Here is a 23,914-nt window from a genome sequence, read left to right on the forward strand (position 1 = left end):
GAAATAAACTCTGAAGGGTACGTGAGGTCTTGGCGAAAGCAGGGCAGGAAGGCATCACTGGTCGAGCACAAGGAATGAGCCATGTTTGGGGAAAAGGGAGGGGCAGAGGGCTGAGGATGCAGGGTGAGATGCCATCGGTTCGAGGGAGCCCACTGCCCACCTGATGGGGTGTCTTGACCACCCAAAAGCCCAAAGTCCGTAGTAGCTGCTCAAGAAGTTTGAGTTAAATAAATAACCAAATGAAGCCCTTAGTCCGTCAGACACCTCCCTCTGTTTACCCAGCTGCCTCCTCTGGCTGGCTGCCCAGGCAGGTCACCCAAGCATGGAGCCAGGCCTTGGACACCACCAAATGTATCCTAATGGCCCCAATCTGTGTGGCCAGCCTGGGCGGGAAGTGGGGAGAGCTGGAAGGAAGGGCCTTCCGACTGGCAGGTGGACATTTGGGAGTCAAAGGCTCCTCAGAAGGAGACAACCTCTCAGCCTGTGCATGGATTCTTTCCAAAGGCAGGGCCTGGGGAGCAGAGCCAGGGTCAGCAGGCAGGGCTGAGAGTGAGCTGTCCAGAGAGTGAGTAGCTGTCGTGGGGGCTGGTGTGGCACGGAGCCCATCTCTCTGGCAGATTTCAAGCGAGTCTTTGCTCCCCAGACTGCGAGTAGGGGCAGGAGGAGGCACTGCCACCTCACCTAGTGAATGGGGTCACAGAAAGACAAGACCTTTGGTCCCTCCACGTGAGCACAGTGCATGTGGTGGGGAAGGGGCCATTCTCAGGACAGATAAAGCCCAGGGCTCAGACCCCTCCTGCCTAAGTGGACCCCCCACACTGTGCTCCCAAGTCCAGTCTGCTGGGGGAGCCGTGGTGGGCGAGCCCACCTCCCTGTCACTCTGCCACCGGCCCTGCTTCCCACCCTTGGAGTGGATAAAGATGATGAGCACAGACCATGTAGATATGACGCTACACGGGTTCCCCGGTCACCGTGCGTGTCACCTCACGCCATCCACACAACAGCCCTCACACCCTTGTTTTACAGATGAGCAGAAGAGGTCAAGAGATGGTGAAGGACTGGTTCAAAGTCACAGGGCGGGGAGAGCCAGGGAGTGGGACCAAATCCCACGTCACTCTGACTCCAACACTCGACAGTCAGGATCCAAACCCAACCCCGGGAACAGCGAGGGGCCTGTGAAGCTAGACACGTGGGTGGACTGAATACACCATGTGTCTTCTAAGGTATATAAAATGATATTTCACACGAACATAGATGTATGATAAAGAAGAAGTTGATATGAAAGAACAGCTGAGGTATACCTACAACGGGTGGATTTATGGCATATAAGTTATACCTCAAAAAAAGCTGCCAAAAATAAAAATTAACATGTTTTTTAAAAAGTAGCTGAAAGCACCGTAGCTTTTGGGATGATGTATTTACTCAATCAGTGAATCATAAAAGGACATTGCCCACTGGGCGTGTGAAGGGAGGGTGTTCTCATCATTTCCTGGTGTCATCAACAGGCGTCGCAGCAGCCCGACCCCGATGGCTCATGGACACACACAGACACACACACCCCACTCACCCGCACACCAATGAAGAGCCTCACCAGAAGGGTGGTACAGGGCTCCCCCAAGGCCTGCATCATGGGTCCTCATCGAGGGGGGTGGCAGCAAAGGCTGGAGCCCCTGTCCTGCCCAGCCAGGCGGCTCCGGGACCGGGGAAGCAGGTGGAAAGGAGGGCCGGGCACTGACCCTGGGCCTGCTCTCACTCTCCTCACTGCACACACTCAGGGGCAATGCCTTCTCCTTCTCAGGGCCCCGGTATCCCCCATGATCCCTGGGAAATAAGCCCTCTTCCCCCAGACGGCCAGGTCTGTCCAAGTTACTAAATCGGAGGCTGGGAATGTTCTGCAAACTCAAGACCAGGACGCAGAGACACAATCTTAGCAACACGGTTGCCCCAGGGACCAGAGCTGTGATCACGGCCACTGCAGCTGAAAAGGGGTGGGGAGCGAGCCAACTTCTGCTACTACCCTCCGCGGCCCCTGCACTGCTAATACCTTCCTCCCAGGACCTCATTTCCTCCCTGCTCACAACCAACGAGGGAGGGATGTGAGCTCCTAGACGCCCAGGGAAACTGAGGCTCCGAGAGGTGTGGTGACTTGAGGGAGGTCACACCATCACTTAGAAAGGTACAGAGCTAGGTCCGTCTGCACCTTCCTCTACATCTTTCCACACTGCTGCCCCCCCACCCAAACAGCCCTTGCAGACGCACACAAGCACATCAGCGGGTACCAGCCTCCCCTCGCTGACTCTCTCCTGCTGCCAGGAAGTCCTTTCTCAGGGCCGGACTGAATCCTCTCTCCTGTTCACAGATGTCAAGGCCCAATGGGGGCTTCAGTGAGTTGAGGCCAGGCAGCCTGAGCTTCTCCCACCCAGAGGCCCCAGGCTCTTCTCTGTGCTGATGCTAACTGTAAATCTCCCATCTCCCAACACTTTCCCTCCCCTCAGCCTGTCACCTGGAGCAGCTGTGGCCCCAGGTAAGCTGCTCAATACTTCTCAGCACCAGGACTCCCCTGAAACCCATAGCACCTCCATCAACCAACCCTTAAAGTGCCCACAGTGTGCACAACCCTGGTGTTAAAAGGGGGGGTTGAACCTGAATGCAGGAGCCTGCCAACTCTGAGACTTTCTACCTGTGTGACCTTGGGCAAGTCCCTTAACCTCTCTGATCCCCAGAGGTCTCTTCTGTTAAACTGGGTAATACCACCTTGTGGGGAGGCTGCTCTGCAGAACACAGGAGTTAAAGCCTGTGAAAACAGCCAGCCCAGAGCATGCTCAGGGGGCCCCATGGGCACTGATGGTGGAAGCAGGCCTCACACGCGGCAGGACAGAGAGCTTGCAAGGCTACAACTAAGCACCACGCTGGGGGTCAAACCAGGAGCTCAAACCCAGCTGAGGTCAGTGGGCCAGTGGCAGCAAGAGCATGAGCAAAGGTCCAGAGGAAGGAGGGTGCAGGGACCAAGAATCAAGTGGTCTGCCCGGTCACAGGCTGGGAGGGGCCCGTGGGGGACAAGGCTGCAAAGTCAGCAGGGCCAGGCAGAATGGCCTTGAGCCCGCTCCACGATGCAGGCTGGACTTGCCTCTGCCCACGATGCTGCCATTGAGGCTTCTCGGGGGAGGGAGGAGATGTGCAAAGCAGTGTATTAGGAAGATTAATCTGGCTGCAGCAGTGGCAGCGCGAGGATGGCTTGGAGAGACAGAGAGATGGAGACCAATTACGGGATACTGCAGCGGTCCAGGCAGGGGGCATGAGAGCCGGCTTTGGCAGGCAGTGACGTGCCTTTCGCAGGGAAGTCTCGAAGGGATGAACAAGCCAGGCCAGAGCCGAGTGGTGACTTGGCCGAGCCACCCCAGCCCTGCCCAAGCGCCACTCCCACCCCCATCTCCTCAGCTCCCACTTGCTCCACTGACCTTGAAATCTCTGCTCCCCAATTCTGACTCCTTGGCTCACCTCACTTTTGCCTTGGACAGTCCTGCCTGTTGCTCCCACACACCCAGGGGAGGTGGTCCAGGTGGGTTGCAGTGACGGGGTGAGGGTCAATGAGTCAGTGGGAGGCAAGACTTCAAGGAGGTGTGGGAAGTCAGGGGACACCTGGGTGCAGGGGGTTTCCAGGAATCCCACAGGCCTCATCACACAGATCATGGCCTTGCTCTTCGCCATCCCCCTGGAAGCTCTCCAGCTTGCAACTCTGCCTCTCTGAGCGTATCTCTTTCCGGCCCCTCGTGCCCACTGGGCCCACTGTTAGGTGTCATTGTGTCCCAGTGCCTCCTAACCAGGGGGTGGCTTTAGCCCCTCCTCACAACCTCTCGCCAGTTCCCTGAAGCCACCCCAAGTAAACACACAAGCTGAGTAGGCACCCGGCACCCACAGTGCTCACTCAGCTTGGAGACAGCCAACCCAAAGCCCCTGCCACTTACAACTCTGGAGTTGCGGCCCCTGGCTCTCACTTGCCTGCACACCCTCTCAGCCCAGAGCCCACGGTGGACCATTTAAAGGCTGTCCTCATGCCGCAGACCTTCAAGGGCTGCTGCACTGCCCAGCCCCAGCCCAGGTAAGTCCCCCCCGCCTCTGCCTCTCTGCTGCGGCTGTTAAATTGCTGAGCACTGCTAAACAGTCAGGAACAGGTGCTGACTGCACAGGTGAGGCCCTGCTGGGGGCCCTATGGCTGCTCTGTACCTTTATTCACCCTCCTCTGTCGCTGGGTCTCCATCTCTCTCCCCCAGGACTGCCCCAAACCTCCCTCTCCTCAGCTCCCATCCCCACGCCAACCTGGCCTCCTGCTTCATGGGGCTCCACTTCCCTCCCCCAAACAGCTCTGCGTCCTGCAGCCTGCTCATCTCTCTTCCCCTCCTGGAAGGAAGCCAGCCCCTCCTCCACCTGCACCTCCATCTCACCCCCACCCCCCACTCCCCTGGGCCCTATTCCATTCCATCAGTTATCCCTGATTCCCTCACTTCTCCAATCTCCTTTCTCCTGCCTAAAAGCAGAAACCTTCACACGAATCCAGGCCCATTCACCTCTGAACCCCGGGCCCCACCACTCCAGCTCTCTCCAGGGACTCTTCCCAGCCCTCCTCTTTGTGGAGCCTGCTGCCAGCCCCTCCTGCCTGAGGGCCGCCTCCCCTGACTTTCCTGACCCTGTGCCAGCCACCTCTTGCCCTCCTAGGGCTCCTCTCCGGCTTGCCTTTCTCCCCTCAGGCCAGCGTTCCTCAGAGCTCAGTCTGAGCCCACTCTCTCCCTTGGCTCCCCGCTTGGCCATCTCCCCCATTCCCACCTCCCCAGCTGTCACTGGGGTGTGGACGACACTAAACAAACCCTCCAAGCTCTCGGCTCCTCAGCTCCTCACCAACAGAGCCAACCGGCCTGATAGCCTTCCCAGAAGGCCCACGGCCAGCAAAAGCAGTGTGTCCAAAACAAACCCTCTCACCTCCTCTCCCAAACCTGCTCCTTCCCCAGCCTCCTGCTCCATCCCTCTCCAGGATTCTGTCCTGGAGCCCTGGTTATCGAGGGGTCATGCCTGCCCTCATCCTTCCAGCAGCAGGTGCCCGGGCCCGCAGACCCTGCCAGGGGAACTGCTGTCCCCCATGCCCTCGTTCTCCCTGCCACCACACGTGGGGCCCTCACTGCCTCTGATGTCAACGACAGAAATAGCCTCTGGGCCCCTCCCTCAACCCAGCCCGCACCTACTGGAGGCTCTGGCTTCCTTCAACACTGCTGGACTCACGTCAGTCCTGCTCAGACACCTCAGGTGGGAGGCGGAGGCAACATGACTGTCCTTCAAAGAGTCCCATGCCACCCTGTGCGTTCCCGGGCCAGGCTGCCCAAATTTCCCCCAACCCCTCCACCTAGACCTCTCTGCTCCTAGCCCCAGTTGCCAATCCCACTTATCCTTCAAGGCCCCTCTCAAAAGCTACCTCCTGTGTGAAGCCCTTCTACATCCCCCACCTGGTGTGAGCCTCTCTCCTCTGTCCCCAGAAGCCTCCCTTACAGTATTTGGCATAATCATCCATGAAGCAGAATGGACTTTTCCATTAGAAACTAAGTTTCTGAGGTGCTTCTGGCTCTGCCCCTGCCCCCTGCCATTCTATTACTCCATTCCAGCGTGCTGTGCATAGGAGGTGCTCCCCGTGTTTGCTGAATTAGAGTAGACTAGAACCAGAGGGCATCTGAAGGAACGTGAGCACCCCCTTAGCAGGCCACCGCCAAAAGAGCACTCTTCTCCCTCCCACCTGGAGATCCTTTGAAAGTCTGGGAAAGGATTATCCCTCGAAGTCCGGCTTGGCCCCCAGGCCCAGCTCCTCAGCCAGGGCTCCTCTGCTTGGAGGCCATGGACTCCTGGGAGGCCCAAGAGATAGGCTTGGGGTGGGAGGTATCCACAAACCCTTGTCCTCAAAGGCCACATTTGGGGTGTCTATGCATGTGTGTATTTTCTGGGGAGAGGGCCCCCAGCTTTCAGAAGAATTCAAAAGGAGTCTGCGAACCCCCTCAAAAGTTAAGACCTACCACATCTGGACTCTCCCTCACCCTATCCCCAGCTTCCCTCGCCTTGAACAGCCAGCCAACCTCACTCACTTATAAATAGAAACCCTCCCTGGACATGTATCTAGAGTGACAAGATGGGCCCAGAGTCTGAGCGGCAAGCAGAATCATCGCCTGTCCTGTCGTCTCCTGGCCTGAAAGGCTGTCTACTCTGGACGCTCCCTCTCTCTTCTCTGCAGCCCAGGAGACCACTGGGCCACATATCCCTACCCCACCCCCACATACGCTGTTGTCCCTCTTCTAGAATATCAAGTTAGCCCCTGCCCTCAGCAACTCACAACCAGAAGCTGGATGATTAGGAAGCTCCTGTGTTCCCGAGACCCCATCCCTGCACCCTCCTCTCCTCCTGGAGGGGCTTTACCTCAGTGCAGAGGCAGGTGGAGACAGGTTCCAGGAGACAACACCTCTTCTGAGCGCCACAGTCTACTGGATATGTACTGGGATGTCCTACGGGCACCTTGTATGCAATGTTCTCCAGCCCAAATCTGCTCAAGCCCCAGTGCTCCCAACCCAGACAGAAAGCTGGGTGGCATCCTTGCTGCCTCCTCCTCCCCGATATCCAGTTGGTGTTGAGTCCTGCAGGTTCAGCCACCCGCCAGGTCTCCCCAGCCCTCTCCTCTCCACTCCAGGGAGAGAGATGTACGAACTGCCTGGGCCACTGCAGTAGCCCTCTCATTGGCCTCCTTGCCTCCTGTCTCCCCTCCCTCCCTCCTACTCCCCCCATGGCTTCTGGAGGACTTTTAGTAGAACACAAACTTGCTCATATCATTGACCTGCTTAAAACCTTTGTTGGGAAGGTATAATCTTCAGGACAAAATCCAAACTCCTTCCTATGCTTCTCAGGACCTGGCCTTGAGTTTTTTCCAAACTCATCTCTTGTCACTTGCCCATCCCAGCCCCCACTCAGTGCCCCACTCATTCTGAACTCCTTATAAATGTCTCCTTTTGATATCTGGTGCCTCTGGCCCTCCCCTAGGCTGTGCCCTACCCTCAACCCTTCACTAGCTATGTCCCACTCTTCCTTCAAACTCAGCTCCCAGGTCATGTTCTACATGGAGCCTTCCCTGAACCCTTTCCCCAGGCTCCATCATGGGCTACTCCTCTGTGCATCCTGTCCAAGCACGTACTACATCAAGTAAATGTGACTGTTTACTTGTCGATGACCTCTTTGAGAGGATGGACGCAGTGCCTCAGACCCAGTGGTGTGCTGGAGACATCTTGTTGTGCACATCCCTTCCTACCTCCATGTTCAGTGACATCACGTTGGGAGCTTGAAATGGGCCATGGCGGGAGCATTTACACAATGGAAATTGGCAAACGTTACAAACGCCACAAATCAAGACTTTTTTTCCTTCTTCCTTTTTAAAGGGCTGGTTGTTAAACATTTATCAGCATGCCACCACATAGGCCCACCTCTGATGCACAGGAAATGGTGGACAATGGATGGATGGATGGATAGATGATTCACAGTAAGTTCCTTGCTCCATGTACTGCCCCCTAGTGGATGGGGCACACACATGCTGGCCCTCCATCAGATCACACTTCCTCCCTCAAATCATCTTCTTGCTCCTTCCTCAGCGTCCCGTGTCCTTGTTCTCCTCACCCAGTCCCTCTGGGGAAACCAGTCCTGCCAGTTCTCCGGCAGTGGTGGGTTGAGTGGGGAAGCAGGAGAGTGTGGACGGCCCAGGGCCTGCTTTGGATAGGATGGGGATGAAAAAATGGGGGCTTCCTCAGTCAAGAGGTTGGTAGAGGGGGGCAGGCGTGCCATCGCCATCCCTGGCTGGGAAACTGAATGATGGGTAAGGTAGGTGACAGTGGGAGAGGACAGGCCTGGGGAGGGCAGCAGCAATGGCCGGCCAGAGAGAGGGCTGGCCTCCTCCCCCAGGGAAGCACCAGCAACACCCTCTCCCATGCCCCCTAGTCTGATCAATACCAGGATCGATGGACACAATTGCCTCATTGAGTCCTCTGCAGGGGAGCCGGGAGCCTCTGGCCATCGCCCCTCTCAGCATCTGCTGACACCCTCCTTTGCTGTCTCTCAGCTCTCCTCCTCAACCAGCTCCACCTCTCTCCTCAGTCTGTGAGGCTCTCTCTGAGCCTGTCTCCCCATCCGTGCCCTGTCTCTGTCCTCATCTGCATCTGGGGCTCGTCTCTGTCTTCGGCTCCCAGTTTGTATCTCTCTGTCTCTGTCACCTCTATGTCTCTGTGCCTACACCTGTCTCTGTCTCCTCCCCCCGAGTCTCCGTCTCCCCCCTGTATCTCCGTCCCTCTTGTCTCTGCGTCTTTATATCTGCCTCCCTCCCTCTGGGTCTCCATCTTGCCCTCTGTGCCCCCATCTCCCTGTCTCTGTCTCCCCCTTTCTCTCTCTGTCTCCTCTGCTGTGTTTCCATCTCTATCTCTGTCTCCCTCCGTGTCTCCACCTCTCTCTGTGTGTCTCTGTCTCTCGGCCCCAGCATCTCCTCGTTCTCCTCCCTGCCCCCCACCCAGGCTCCGGGGCCCAGATGGTGGGACGTTCATGCCGCAGTGCCTGCAGGCACAGGGCCGTGGCTGCTTCTGGGACTTCTTACCACCCCCGGCCTCTGAGTCTGCTGGGCGGCTCAGTCATTCATCTGCCCGGCTTGCTGGGGACTCCCACTCACCCCCATGGGGCCCTCAGCAGCCAGGTATTGGGACAAACTCCTGCCTGGAGCAGACACTATGCCACCACCGCGTGGGGATGCTCTGCTGCTGACGGCTTGGGGGGCCATCCCCCGCTTTCCTCAGGAATTTGGGCAAGGAGGTGCTGCAGGCATTCCTGACTGATCACTTTTACTTCCTCCCCAAGGGGTTGTCCTTCTTGACGTCTAACTGAAAGCCCTCTTGCTGTGGCTTCATCTGCCCTCGGTTTCTGTGACTCAGCTTCTTGCCAGTGCAGTTAAACCTCCACCAGCAGCATCGGCGGGGCAGAGATTGCTGGGCACGCCGTCCCCCAGGGGGAGGCGCTGAGGAAGTGCCCCACTGGGGGAGGGGCATCTGACCAGGGCCAGAACTGGGGTGAGGGAGAGGAGGTGGAGATTCAGGCTTGGGGAGCTGGGGTAATGGGAGGTTGGGAGCTGCCACCACTTGGGTCCCCGCAGCAGAAAATGCTGCCCCTACTAGCCTGGCAGAGCAGAGCACCTCTCCCCGGAGGCTGGCTGAGCGGGCGTGTGTACACACACCCACACCCCATGTGCCCAGACACAACACACCCACCACAGTGCCATACTCCACACCTGCTGGCTCTGCAGCCGGTGTCCTGCCCCCCTGCACCTCACCTCCATAGGGAGGAACAGGGCATAGCTGGCTGGGTGGGGGGGTGTTGAGGCAAGAGGAAGGGGCGCCAACGTGGTGTGATGGTGATGAGGGAGGGGCTGGGGCTGGGGTGCGCCTGGCCGGACAGGGCAGTTGGGGTAAGAGCTCACAACGTTGCAGGCACAGAGTCAGTGGGGTCGGGGGGTGGGGCTTCAGATCCCCCTGAAAAGCGAACATCTCCTGTTGGCTCTAGCCCCAGTCAATCCCAAGCCTGGACCCAGACCACCACCCCCCACTCATGGGCAGCACTCAGCAGAGCCCAGGCCCTGCCCCATGGTCACTCGGCCCCTTCCACACCTGTGCGGGGGCCCCCTCCACGCTCCACTCCCCACCCCCACCTCTATGTGTGATTGGGGGGTTGGGGAGGCCCATAGCCTCGGTTCCATACCAGGAAAGGTCAGGTTCTGGCAACCCAGTCCCCTCCCCGAGCCCCAGGGAAGCGAGAACACAGAAGAGAAGAGCACAGAAGGTCCTGTGGACTGCAGCACCTGCCTGCTGCCTCCTCCTTTTTCAAGAATCAGCCAAGGGGGTGACCTGGAAGGCCGAACTGGGGGGAAGGGCTGCCTTCCTGAAAGAACCCTACGGGGGAGGAAGTCAAACCTGGTTACCAGGCCCCATGCTGCCTGTTCCCACCCCCAGTGAGTGCCGGGGAGGGGGGTCAGTGGGGTCCCCCAGGTCACCCCTTCTGTCCTGACACAGCTCTGAGAGTGACCACAGCCTCCTGCCCCTCAGCTCAGATCCCACTGCTTGCAGCCATCGGCCCCACAAAACAAGCCGGCTCCCTCTTCCACATGACAGCCCTTCAAATATTTGAAGACAGCTCGCCTGTCCCTGCTGAGCCTCCTCTTCTCCTGACTAAACACCCCGCTTCTTAGAACGATTCCTCAAACGCGATGGTTTCAAGTCCCCTCGCCATGCCGGGCCCTCTCATCCACCCAGCACCGCCTCGCTCACAGCAAGGCTCCCAGAACAGACGCCAGGAGCAGGTGGCCTCCCTCCCGACCCCGACGGGCAGTGGATCCACCCAGGCGCAGCCACCAACCCTCCATTCCTCACTCCCACCTACACGGCCTCTTTCTGCCTCTAATCGATCACAACCCTACCACTGAATCAGGTGAATGCTGAGGGGCCCGGCATTGGGCCAGGGGATCCTCCAACACGTTCCCTCCCCACCATATCTCCTCCAAAGACCCCAAACTCTTCCAGTGACTTGTCCCTCCACAGAGGTCTTACCCACATCTGATGCTCCTCACTCATTCAAATCCTTCAAAGCCCTCCTCCTCTGAGAAGCCTTCCCGGATATAACACACCCAGCTCAGACCCTGCCCCTGCCCTGGGCAACCTCCACACTCATAGACTGCATGACATTCACTGGTTTTCACTCTCCAGAGTCCCCATGCATTGCCCCATCTCCTTCCAGTCCTCCTCCCGGCCCTGCAGGCTAGCAGCATGGAGAGGAAATTGAACACAGGAGGTGGGAAGGGAGGAAGGCAGACAGTCCCCAGCCCCGAGGACGGCACCCATGCCCACGCCCCTACCTGCTCATGGTATTCGATGCCCATGCTGAGTGTGTTGACCAGGATAGCAATCATGATCCCCCGGCCAAAGTACTTGCTGTCCACAATCTTCCGGAAGGTGTCGCAGATCAGCCTCCAGAAGGCCAGCACAGAGTTGGGCTCCACGTCCAGCCCCAGGCTCCGTCGCCGCCGGCTGTGGGGGTCCCGGAGGTCGCTGTGCTGGGCGTCCTGTGTGAACTCATAAACCGCCTCGCTGTCTGAATCAGGCATCTCATGGCCGGCGAGCTCCACCTCCCCTGCCCCTGCCCGGGCACAGTAGGGGCAGCTGTCTGGACCACAGGCTCCACTGTCTGCCTTCAAGCAAGGGCTGGAGATCTTGCAAGAGCGTTGGCAGGAGCCTGGGACAGGAGGAGAGAGGTTAGAGGCTCCAGGATTTCTTACCTGGGGGGCCCTTCCCTCCGAGTGTATATAAAATGAGTGGGGGAATTGGGAGTTGTTACAACGATGGGGTGCTAGGCACTTAGTGGGCCAGGAGTGCTGAATGCCCTGCAACGTGGGCAGTCCTGAGGAAGAGGCTGTCTCCAAATGCCAACAGCATCCCACTGACAGTCACCGCTGCTGTCCTAGGGTTCAGGCAGGTGGCCTTGATGTCCTCTGAGGTCCTGGGCAGCTCCCATATCCTAGGAGCCTGCAGCAAGTCTCCTTCCCAGGGAAGCCAGCCCTGTATCGACACTGCTCTGAGTAGCATTTTCCAGGGGATTCTTAAGATACACACCCACACACGTGTGCTCGTGTACATACACACACCAGACATGTACCTGTGCACTAGACACACACTTGCATACATACATGTACTGTGTACACGCAATACATGCACAGCCAAACATATGTGTATACAGACAGATGCACATCACACAGTGCACATGTGCCAGGCACGTGCACACATGGGCATGCACACACACCAGACAGGAGCGCCACTCCTGTGTGCACACACACGCACCTACACACATCAGACATGTGCACACATACGCACATGAACACCAGACATGTGCACGCACACGTGCACATACACACACTGGACACCTTCATGCACACACACACATACACACACACCAGCCTGCACATGTGCATGCCCAGTGACCTATCCCAAAACATCAATGTCGGTTTAAATCCAGCTTTGATCATGGAAGATGAGAGCTGAAAGGAACCTCAGAGACCACCCAGGGAAAGCATAGACGGGAAGGCACCAGGCTCAGGGCCCGGCCGCTGGTAGGCATCCGGCTGCACACAGGAGGGCGTCAGTAAGCACCCACTGACAGCAATGATGGTCCCAGCCCTGCCTGTTACACGGGAGGGAGATGAAACGTGCTTGCGTGCGACTGGCTTGCGTCCCGTGGCAGAGTAGTGGAAGAGCTGGCACAAGAACCTTCACACTGCGATCTGTGATGGCACCTTCCTGTCCCAGCCCACATTCCCACATAACATCCCACAAATATACCACTTCGCCCACGTGCCACATCCTTCCTGAAACACAGGCTCTGGGCTGCGGCTACAGTGAGTCTGTCTGCGGAGGAGGGCTCACCACCCTTCTGACTGGGGGACGCCCACAGGCAGCGAGAGTCTCAGTTCCCCTAAGACGCTGGGTCAGAGTAGCAGCCCCCTGAGGACTTGCTGCTTCCCTCTGGGGAGGGAATGAAACTCATGTTTACACGAGTCCCCTCAGCATGGGACACGGAGCTGGCCATAGTCGCCCACCATGCCCCCTCTGAGCCTTGCAGTATAGAGTCTGAGCCTCAGAGTCAAATGGTCCTGAGTCCACCCTTCACCAGCAGCACAACCTTGGGCAAGTCAGGCAACATCTCTGAGCCTCCTTTTTCTCATCAGTAAAATGGGGACAGTGAGAAAGCTTATCACCTAAACTGTTGAGAGGATCCAATGGGAGTCTGCCTGCAAAGCAGGTGACAGGCACACAGCACTCCGTCCACAACTGTTAGGCATCATCGCAAACAGCTGGAGCAGAGCACAGAGCAGTGTCCATTACACGCGAGTTATTGTTACCATTACAGTGTAGGGAGTAGGATTCTTAACAGATGAGAAAATTAGGGCTCAAAGAAGTTACGTGAGTGGTCAAAGGTGCCAAGGCTGTGAGCAGCAGAATGGGAATCCAAGCCTGGTCCTTCTGACTCCAGACCCCCAGTCCTTTCTGGGACACCACCCGGCCCCCGGGCGAGGGGTACCAACATGCCCCACCCGGAGTTCTCACCTGTACTCTGTGTCTCTAGCAGCTTGTGCATGGAGCTGTAGGGCCCAGGTGGGATGTTGAGGCTGGTGAGGGTGGGGGGTCCAGAGGTGGGGGCCACCTCCACTAGTGCCTTCTCCTTCAGCATCTCTGGTGGAGGGCTGGTGTGCACAGTGGGGTACACCTTCCCGCTGCCCACAGTCCTGCCTGATGCCTCAGATGGTGACCTGGGAGGGGGTGCCTGGCAGCGGACTGGCTCCAAGTGGCAGTCGGCATGGTAGAAGCTGTGCACAGACTCTGCGCCCGCCGGAGGGCCCCCAGAGAGGGCGGGTGTCGAGGGTGGTGGCAGCATGAGCCGACGGGACCCGCTGGCATCCCTGTCCTGGATCTCCGGGCTGGCCCGGGTGGCCCGAAGCGTCCCGTTGCCCAGGTGGTAGTGGTGGTGATGGTGGTGGTGGTGGTGCACCAGGTGGTGGATGGACGGGCGGCGGCGGGAGCGAGAGCAGCTGCTACTGGACTGGGGCTCCTGGCCCCCGCGGGGCGCTGGGTTGCTCAGCAGCCCGGCCCGCACGCCCGCTGCCCGGGAGACCTGGGCCACCCTGCGGGCTGCTTTATGGAGGATATATACCAGGTACTTGAGCAGCTCCTCGTAGCAGCTGCCCGGCTCGGAGAAGCTGGCCAGGGTGCTGGCGTTGGACAGGAACCGTACACGCTGCTCCCGCATCAGCTGGCTCTCCCGCTGCTTGGTCTCCGAGAACTGCGTGGCAATCACCACCAGGCACAGGTTGATCATGAAGAAGGAGCCCACCTGTTGGGGTGGGGACAGGAAGAGGAGATGTCCTGAAGAAAAGGGAATCACAGTGCCAGCCACCGTGTACCCAGCACTTCCTACATGCCAGGCGCTGGGCTCCATAACCCTCTAAGCCTGATCTCATTTTATTCTCAGCACGGCCTCAAAACGTGACACTTTTATTATCTCCACCTTTCAGGTGAAAAAGACTGAGGCCCAGAGAGGTCGAGGAATTTGCCCAAGATCATTCAGCCAATGCACAGCAAAGCTAAGACTGGACCCAAACTCTATGGAATTCCAAGGCATTGCTATCGATCACGATGCTATTCTGCAACTCCCTGCCCCTAAATACCCCCATCCTCAGAGATTCTGAGCACAGCTCCCCAATTCCCATCAGGAATAGAGAAGCTGTGGAAATGAATGCAATCTTGGGGACATGGGGTTTTCACATCAGATTGAACCTTTGAGATATTGGCAGAAACATCGTTCACAAGACTCCTGCTGCTAGTCCAATTCTAGCTGCATGACCTTGAGCGAGACCCTTAACCATGGGGCTCGTGACCATTGGCCTTGCCTGTATCCCTTTTCCCCATGCCCTTCCCTCCCCCAGCTGGGTAATGGGCTGAACTCTGAACCCATGCCTCAGTTTCCCCAGGACTCTGGGATGGCCATTGCTGGAACAACAATCCAGAATGAAGGAAATGAATATTTATAGTGACAAAGCAGATTTTTTTCTAGATTGTGTCCTAGTAATTATGATAATTAGCTTCACTAGTGTGATTTCAGAGAGCTGTTTGGAAAGATTTTTCAAGGGGTGTGTGGGAGGGTGGAAACTGGGCCCCTTACCCCCCTGTCTGCTTCCTTCCCCTTCCCCCCAGCCCACGGAGAGAAGCAGAGTGAAAAGACCACGCTTCTGCTTCCTGGAGGTGCTGGCCCTGCCACCAGAGGTGATGGCGGGGAACGGGGACAGGCCTCAAGCCTGGACACTCTTCTGCACCAGGGAAGGATTCAAGGGCAGGAGGGGGTAGCCTCGAGGACTTGCTCTTTCTCAAGGCCTACCCTCTGTCTGTCACTCACCAAGAGCTGCCTTATTCTGTCTCCACCTCTCTCTGGAGCTTGTCCTAGGTCCTGAGTAGATCTTAATCTCCTTCTCTCAATATCTGTCCCCCTGTCTGGCTCTGTCACTGGCCTCTCGATGACACAGAAAAAAGGCTGGACTTGGAATCGGTAGCCTGGGGTTGAATTCTCAGCTCTAGTCACTTACAGAGCCCAGTGACCAAGCTCAGAGTTCTCATTTAGGGGGTGGGGCCCCAATCCCTGCACCTCACAGGAGACTGTGACGATTAAGCAGGCAGCAGATATTACAACACACTTCAGCAGTAATGTCCCTCCCAGCAAGATTAATCCATAGCACATGCAAAGCCCACGACGGGGTCAGACAAACGAGGAAACCTCAGTTTCCTCATCTGTAAATGGAGACTGTCCCAGGATTGTGGCAAGGATTAAATGCACCAGCACACAGAAAGTGCTTAGAGCAGGGACCGTGCATAGTAAGTGCTCAATAAATACTCGCTATAATTAGTAGCAATTAAATTATTAACTGCAAATGGTAGTGATTAAAACTATTAAATATTGCTACTTTCGCCTCTGCCTTCTGCCCTCATAAAGTCTTGGAACTTCTGAGCTAGAAGGAATAAGAGATCATGGAGTATTTCTCAATACCGAATGATGGGAATTTGTGGGGGGAACAATTCTTTGCTTGCAGGACTATATTTCAGGATGTTTACCATCTCCCTCCTGCCCCCTAACAAAATGCCAATAGTGCTCCTCCAGTCCTCCTGAAAAACAGGACCACCCTTTGCCATTTCCAAATGCCCCCTGGGAGAGGCGGTATCACCTTGGATTAAGAACCATGCATTTTACTGATGAAGAAAGAGGCCCAGGGTGGGGCTGAGAGCCTCATGGGGAAGGTTGTAAGTGGTGGTAAGTGACCAAACCAGGCCTGGACCTTGGATTCCCTCCTGACTCCTCACGACAGGTGTCCTCTCTGCCTGCATCTCCGTGGGACTTGTCCTGAGAGCTAGAGCCTCAGAACCTCCCCCTATCTGGACTCTCCCACCTGTATCCCCAGGATCCCCCATCCCCACAGGGACCTGAGGAATCACTCACGATGATGAGGAGGATGAAGTAGATGAAGTTGTAGAAGGAATGAGCATCCATCACAAAGTACATGATGTCGACCCAGCCCTCCAGCGTGATGACCTGGGGAGGTTGCAGAGGGGCAGGCTGACTCTGGGCCTCCGAGAGCCCCCTGCAGTCTCCTCCAGAGGCCCAGACCCCCTCCCAACCCTAAGAATGACCACTCTAAGCCTGGACTGGGTCCTGGCGCTTGTGTTCTGGAGAATCTCCCGGTGCCCAGGCTCCCCCACCTGGAAGATGGCGATCCAGGCATAGCCGATGTTGTCGAAGTTGATGGCGCCCTTGAAGGGGTTGTGCTCCCCCGCGGAGCAGTTGGTGTAGTATTGGTTCCAGTTGACACAGGTGGTGTTGCTGGAGCTGTTGTAGGCCTCGTAGTCCAGGCCGCAGGGCGGGCCGCCGCCACCCTCCCCGCGCAGCGTGGGCACGCTTCTGCAGGAGCGCATGCCGTTCTCCCGCGGCTGGGAGCAGATGAAGGGGTTCTCATCCTCATTCTCCGTCTGGTAATAGCGCTCCAGGTCCACGCTCAGGGGGCTGCGGAGGAGACAGGGATGAGGTGGGAGCAGGCTTCTCTAGGCGGAGGGCCCAGGAAGGGAGAGCTGGGTGTGTGCACTGAGGCACGCAGCGTGAGCAGGGCAGGGGACAGAGTCGGGGACAAGCACTGGGCAGGGGCAGGGATTTTGGGGTGTGCATGGGGGTGCTAGGAGTATGAGGACCAAGTGTGAAATTCCAGAGTCAGGATGTTGGAAGCTTACATCCTAGAGCAGTGGCTTTCCAACGTGGCTGCACACTAGGCTCACCGAGGTGCTTTTCAAAATCCCCACGCCCAGGCTGAACCCCACACCAATGAAATCAGAATCTGTGGGCGTGGGACCGAGGCCTCGTAAATTTTTAAACTCCCCAGTGAATCCAATGTGTAGCCAGGTTTGAGAACCAGACGTGTCACCAAGATGAAAACAGCAACAGCAACTGAGGGAGGTCCCAGCCCCACAACCACTCCCAGGTCACCCCCCACCCCGGGCGCCACTCACAGGCTGAAATTCTGGGGCAGGAAGCATCGGTTACGGAGCAGCCCTGCCCACAGCTGGACGCCGACGATGCCAAAGATGAAGAAGACGAAGAAGCAGAGCAGCAGGACGTTGCCCAGCATGGGCAGCGTGTCCAGCAGCAGCGTGACAAGGATGCGCATGCCTGTGGGGGCAGAAGCCACGCTGGGGGCCCCAGACTGGCCAGGCTAGGCTGGTTGCCATGGGCCTGACAGCACTCCCAGAGGGGGCCCACAGGGCCTCTGAGGCTGAGACAGCCCGGCTCAAGCTGGAGGGGAGACCAACAGACACCTCTAACTCCACAGGCAGCCCCTGCAGCCCCTAACCCCTACCTGCGATCCCTCTCAGCCCGCCCATATTAATCAGTGGTCAGGACCACCAAGGATGAGCCAGAGCAACTGCAGTTTCTACTCTCCTGCGCCACATCCCACCTAACTCTCCCAACATCATCACAGGCGCAGATATCATCCCCAATTTACAGATGAGGATCGAGGCTCAGAGAATTGTCATGACTTGTCCAGTATCACAGAGCTGCTAAATGTAGGTGCCAAGACTTAAACTAGGCTTTCTGCTTCCAAATCCCACTCTGTGAAACAAACACACACACACACACACACACACACACACTCACAACCCTCCCCTCCTACTTCCTTCTCTCACCAGTCACAGTCATCTGACCTTTCTAAGTTATCGCCACCACAGTCATTGGGGAAACTGAGGCAGAGAACTCCAGGAGGGATGTTACCAGGAAGGAATCTCACTTTGGGAGCCAGCCCCTCAGCAGGGGCCAAGACGCCCTGCACTTCACCACGGTTCTGAGCCCCCTGCCCTGAGTCTATTCTCTGCTTGGTCCAGATCCCCACATCAGGGCCTGAGAAAACACAGGCTGTCATCTCAAGTGGTCCTCAATGAACAACCCCCTCCATGGGGAAAGCCACCACAACCCCATCCCCACAAGCCCTGTTAGAGATACTGCCTTCCTCCCCACTCCAGGTCTAGGACTCAACCAGCCCACAGGGTCTGAACCAGCCCCCAGGCCACCGAGCCCTTGTTAAGCACACAGACCTCCAATGGCTGGTTTCCACCCCCAAAGTGCCACTCATGGCCCCCCGCCCCCTCCAGGGAAAAAGCTTCTAAGCAGCAGCTAATTAACCCTCTTGGTGACTGCAGCCGCCCTGCCTCCACCCCTCCCAGCCCAGTCTTTTCACTCAGTCCCTCTCCTCCTCCTGCAGCCCCATCCCCCTTCAGCTCCTCTGTGCTCCAACTGAGATCAATTCCTCAGGGTTTGCATTAAAGGAGTTACACCAGTGGTTAGACAGAAGCCTATAAATCTGCCAGCCGTCACCTGGGGCGGGAGAGGAGGTACAGGCATGCCCCTCGTCAGGAGCTCCCGTTCACACCAACACACTCCAATGCCTGGAGGACTCAGTGAGCAGCTCTGCCCACCCAGAGGCAGCCGCATCTCACACACACAGACACACACACACACACACAGACACACACACACACACTCAGCAAAGGGGGCTGCTGCTCCCTCAGGCACAGAGCCCCAGAAACCTGCCCCCACCCCCACCCCCACTCCTGGGACTGCAGCGGGGACCATCTGCAGCTTGTGTAGGCTGGGGAGTTGCAAAGGGGGCCTAAGCAAGGGTGGGGGGGGGCAGGATGTCGGGGGAGCTAGCGCTGCCAAAGCTGCGCTGGCTCGGGAAACCAATGCGGTTTAATTTAGATAATGGTCCAGGCAGTCAGTTGCTGCAACGGGTTGGAAGGGGGTGGGTGGGAAGGAGGAAGGGGACACGGCGGGAGGGTAAGGCACGGAGTGGCCTTGTCTTGAGAGAAGTCATGCTTAGCGTGGCCAGTGTAGTCTCACCAGGGAGAGCCAGACCCCGTGGGAGGCTGTTCTGGCTAGAAAAGGCCATCACACTTTGCACCCACTCCTCTGGGCCTGCCAGCCTCTCCGTAGCCTTCCCACTCACCCCTATTTCACTGAAGGGAATGGTTGTCTAGCTGGAGGGAAGGGGTAATCTGAGACATTTCTAAGACTCTGACCCCAAATCAGGCAAAATGAGGAGGAAGGGTCCTTCCAGGTAACTTTCACAGTGCCACAGCCAGGTGTGGGGGCTCCATCTGGCTCGTGACCCCAGCTCCCCACTTATAGCCCTTCTCTGATGGGGTCTGCCTCAGAGTGCCAGGCCCTGATGCGGCCTGTAAGCGGTCAGGAGGTAGGGGTGGGGTCGAGATTTCCATATTTCCTCTTGGGGCTCTCCTTCCAGGGGCTGAGGGCCAAGGGGTCACTCACTGGGCACCCGGTTAATGGCCCTGAGCGGTCGCAGCACACGGACTGTCCTGACAGCTGAGAGGCTGACGTTCTGCAGGTCCAGCGAATACTCCAGCATCCTGCAGGGAGGGGCCCAAAGGGAGGCCTTTTGAGTCTGAGGCCGTCGTGGGGGGTCAAAAGAGGTCAATGAGGAACCTGCTGCTGTGAGGCAGCACAACCTCTGACTCCTCCCCCTCCTCCACCAAGGAGCCCTGAAGAGCCGGCAAGGCCACCCCCAAGCCAAGGACAGATGCCTCCTCAGAGAACGAATGGAGGAGGGTGTGGATGGAGGGGAATCCGGAAGCGCTACAGACAGGGCAGCCTCGGACCCTCAGTGGACAGCCAGGGAGAAAGCAGCACTGTAAGTGGGTTGGGCTGGGGGCTGGGGCCTAGAACCCTGGCCCTGGGGAAGAGACGGATCTGATCCACTGCCGTCCCACCCCCAGCCCAGGCCCTCACCCTGCAATGACGATGAAAAAGTCAAGCCGGTTCCAAGTGTCTCCCAGGTAACACTTTTTCCCAAAGATGCCCAAGGCCACCATCTTCACCACCATCTCCACGGCGAAGAAGGCAAAGATGAAGTCATCAAAGGCCTGATGTGGGGACGAGAGGCTGCTGAAACTGAGAAGCAGGTGGGGGAACACCCCCTCACCCCCACCAGTGGGGTCAGGGCCTCTTGAAGAGAAGGTGTCAGGGTTATTAACATCAGGAGCTGCCCCCCTGCCCCTGCCACACACACACTCACCTGCAGGATCCGGCAGCGCTGGGAGTCACAGGCGATGTCCTCGCACGGCCGGAACATGCCCAGGGTCACACAGTTGAGAAGGATGACCAACATGCTGATGCGCTCAAACCAGGTATCCCGGTGGTCAAGGAAACGGCTGGCCAGGGCTGGACTGAGTCAGCGCCCCCACGGCCCGCCCTCGCACCTCCTGCTTCTGCACCTCCCAACCCCATCAGAGACCTAACCAGGTGTGATGGGAGTGCCCTGGCCTACACCGAACAGCCCCCAGGCCCAGTCCCATTTTGGTCCTCTCACCTCTCCGGACCCTGCTTCCTCATCTGTAAAGTAGGAAAAGACACAAATGCTCTGACTATTTGCACGAGCCACTTGGGGGATAAAATCAGTCGTGCTTGTGGAAATGTCAGACACCAAGAGTTTGCTGCTGAATCTGAATCCTAGTCTCCCTACCTCACAGGGAAGATGTGAGAAGCAAATGAGATAATGTATGAATGTGTGCCACAAACCTAAAGTCGGATCATGCCTGCCTTACAGTTTACCCAGCACGTTCACACCATGCTGCATTTGATGCTCACAACAGCCCTGTGAAGTATCCGGGGGAGATCATTTTCTTCCTCAGAACCCAAGGAAACTGAGGCCCAGAGAGTCAAAGTCATGTGCTGAAGGTCACGGGAGAAGCCAGGACAAGACTGAGGTTTCCAAGCTCCTGATCTGGGATAGCTGCTCGGGCATGCAGGGAAGGGCTGTCATGACCATCCTGGCAAGAGACAGACAGGCAGAGGCAAACAAGAGGGTCCACAGCTGTAGTGCCCCTTCACCACAGCACCGGAGCCCGATGCTACCTCTTCTACCACCAGCCCCCTGGCCTCTCAAAGCTCTCAGACGGCCTCTAGACACATTCCTGCATTTAAATAATGAGGACCCACTACACACCAGGCCACGTGCTAGGCATAAGCCCCCAGCCTATGCAGAGTGAACAGTATCCTGCATATACAGACTACGCAGCCATCACACCTTCTGCAGCTTCCAGCAAAATCCCAGCCCAGACCAACTAAAACAGACTCTGTTCTGCAGCAAAGGGGAGAGAGGGGCTTTTTAAACCCTGAGTCTTTCCACATAGTGGATTTTATTAAGGGGCTCACTTCTAGCCCATCAATGGGAGAATGTATAAAATGTCCTCCGGACCTTGGAAGGTTCTGGGCACCAGACTCACAGAGAAGTGACCAAGCATCCTATTTTTCTCAAGGAAAATGAGAGGGGTGGGGAAGAGCAGAGAGGCCAGAAACAAGCAGAGAGTGAGGGACTGGGGAAAGGAGAAGGCCTTGGGGATGGAGGTGGGGAGGGTATCATGGCAGCCCACGGCATGACCCGCCAAGCCAGACTCAGTGGAGTGGAGAGGGCCCAGAGCAGATGGACTCTTCCTGTCGTGGCCCCACTTCTGGAGTGAGAAGGCTTTGGCCAGGGACCCAAGGACTTTCCACTGGGCTAGTCCCAGCCATACCCCATCTCTGTCCAGAACCTCAGACCATGCCCCCTCCCCCGGAGCCCACAACTCCCTCAATCCTCTCACAGCCCTCTCACTTCTTCTCTGTCACTCAGGCCCTTCTCCCTCAGACTCACATCCCTTCCCACCAACAGGTACCCAAACGTCCCAAGGCTCTGCAATTTCTCTAACCTCCACCTCCTCATAAGAATAAGAGTAAAAAAATAAAATAAAATAGTTGTAGGTTTTTGGGGTAAGTAGATGGAACGGGGAAATAAAGAGTGCTCTATTTTCATGGAGCTGTTTTTCTGGTGGAGCCAGAGCCCAATGGACTTCTCCCCAGAGTGAGGGTCAGCCAGGTGTCACCTTGAAAAGGGGGACATGGAGGGAGCTCCGTGGGGGCCATCATCTGGAAAGGGAAGGACACAATTATCCTCAAGAACTGGCCTGCTTTCCCCAAGCTAGCCCCCTCCTCTCCTCTGCAAAGAAGGGACCCAAGTGAGCAGATAGCTCTACCTGGGGAAGGTGGGTAGTTCTCCTGGGCAGAGGGGCTCCCCGGACGCCTATTTGGACCCCTCTAACGGCAGTGGTCCCACCATGCCACCTGTGCACTTGTCTCATCTCCCTTGCTGAGGCATGGGCATCCTGTTACATCTTTATATCCCCTACAAAGCTTAGAGTAGTGCCTGGCATGTAGCAGATGATCAGTACATGGGCAGAATGAATGAATGAATGAGTGAATCAATCAATCAATCAATCTCCCTGCCTAGAAGCCAGATGTATCTCCCTATTTATGTTTTCCTGCCTTGTTTGCCTCAATAGTGATGAATTGATGATAACTATGGGGGGGGAGGGCAGAAGTGACACAGTAGAAGAGCTGTCCCTCCTTCTGTCCTCACCTTACATGTGCTGACATTGGGGCCTCTCATAGCCAGTCTGCCTCCAAATGACCCCACCTCCAGCTCTTCACCACGGAAGTCCCTTCTCAAGAGCCCCCTTGACAATTCACCTTACTCCCAAGTACATCCTGCCTGCTCTTTACCTCTCCCCTTCCCTATAGGTAAACATAAATGGACAGGGAAGACACCAAGGCACAGGAAAATTTGGGACAATCTGAATCAAAGAATAATTAGCGGGGGTGGGGGGTCTTTCACCCTTCTTAGGGTAGGGCTCGTTTCCTTGGGAATATGGCCGTATGTCACTGTGTGATGTTCCTCTGTTGCCATAACAACGGGAGGATGTGTCACCAGGTGGTGTGGATTTGTTGCCATGGTAATTAAAGGGACCCCTCACACATGAACTCCCCTTACCCAGGCTACTGTCTTGTCCTCATGGAGGAAAGGGGAAGTGGGGAGACCCACAGGTTATCAGGTTGAGGGGAAACCATGTGACAAATCCCCATGGCAACCAAGGGAACGGGGGACACTGGTTGCCTAGTGACTATGAGAGACCTGTGCAGTCATATGTCTACTGTTGCTATGGTGACTGTCCGGGCTGGAGTGGATCCCAAAGGGGGAGGTGGGTAGGAGAGGGGAGGATCTTTCTTCTCCCAACAACCCACCATCAAAAGCAGACAAAAAGGAAATGGCAGGGCGAGGAACCCCACTTCCATCCCTCCGCCTCTTCTCCCTCCAGGAGAGAGAACTAGAGCATGTTATCTGCACAACTGAGTCCTCTCTGTGAGGCTCTCTCTAGAGCCCTTGCCTAGCCTGGCAGCAAGGGACAGGGAGGTGGGGAGAGGAGGGAGGAGGGCTGGGGCACCTCCAGGGGCACGGGGGCTCTGGGCAGGGCATGACTGAGAAGAGAGGCAGGCCTTCCGGCTGCCCTGTTTCCCTCTAGGAGCCTGGAAATTTGCGACTGAGGAGTGCCGAGGAGGAAACGGGCCTGGACCCAGGAATCCTGGCCTCCTAGTTCACATTGGGAAGGTGGGGTCCTTGTCTCACCCACCCCACAGAGAGGCTGGTGTCTGTAGGATGCAGCATTCCCCAGGGTGGGGAGGGATATAAGGCTCGGCAGCGAGGCTCCTGCTAGGGATGCTGAAAGGGGGATTCCCCTGGCCGAGCCCCCACTCCCACAGCCCGTTTCCCAGTGGGCTCCCTGCCGCCCGCTCCAGCGTGTGGGTGTGTAGGGAGAGAGGTTTCCAGCTGAATTGGAAACTGAAGCCCGAA

At 57.0% G+C, this 23,914-nt stretch overlaps 1 protein-coding gene across 4 annotated transcripts in view; it reads right to left on the reverse strand.

The window, feature by feature from the left end:
• The window catches only part of CACNA1G (calcium voltage-gated channel subunit alpha1 G), a 63,138-nt gene that overhangs the window by 34,655 nt on the left and 4,569 nt on the right, over positions 1 to 23,914 (reverse strand). For 3 of the 4 annotated variants that reach the window (XM_058560680.1, XM_058560681.1, XM_058560677.1), the window contains exons 2-9: positions 20,267 to 20,378; positions 19,981 to 20,114; positions 19,504 to 19,601; positions 17,190 to 17,349; positions 16,392 to 16,692; positions 16,132 to 16,224; positions 13,197 to 13,980; positions 10,955 to 11,331 (exon numbers count right to left, since the gene is read on the reverse strand). In XM_058560680.1, the coding sequence (XP_058416663.1) occupies positions 10,955 to 11,331; positions 13,197 to 13,980; positions 16,132 to 16,224; positions 16,392 to 16,692; positions 17,190 to 17,349; positions 19,504 to 19,601; positions 19,981 to 20,114; positions 20,267 to 20,378 (2,059 nt within the window). The remainder of the gene's footprint in view (positions 1 to 10,954; positions 11,332 to 13,196; positions 13,981 to 16,131; positions 16,225 to 16,391; positions 16,693 to 17,189; positions 17,350 to 19,503; positions 19,602 to 19,980; positions 20,115 to 20,266; positions 20,379 to 23,914) is intronic. The other variant, XM_058560678.1, reaches the window with a different exon arrangement.

Source organism: Diceros bicornis, chromosome 18 (assembly GCF_020826845.1).
Source record: "Diceros bicornis minor isolate mBicDic1 chromosome 18, mDicBic1.mat.cur, whole genome shotgun sequence".
In the NCBI taxonomy this organism is placed as follows: Eukaryota; Metazoa; Chordata; class Mammalia; order Perissodactyla; family Rhinocerotidae; genus Diceros; species Diceros bicornis.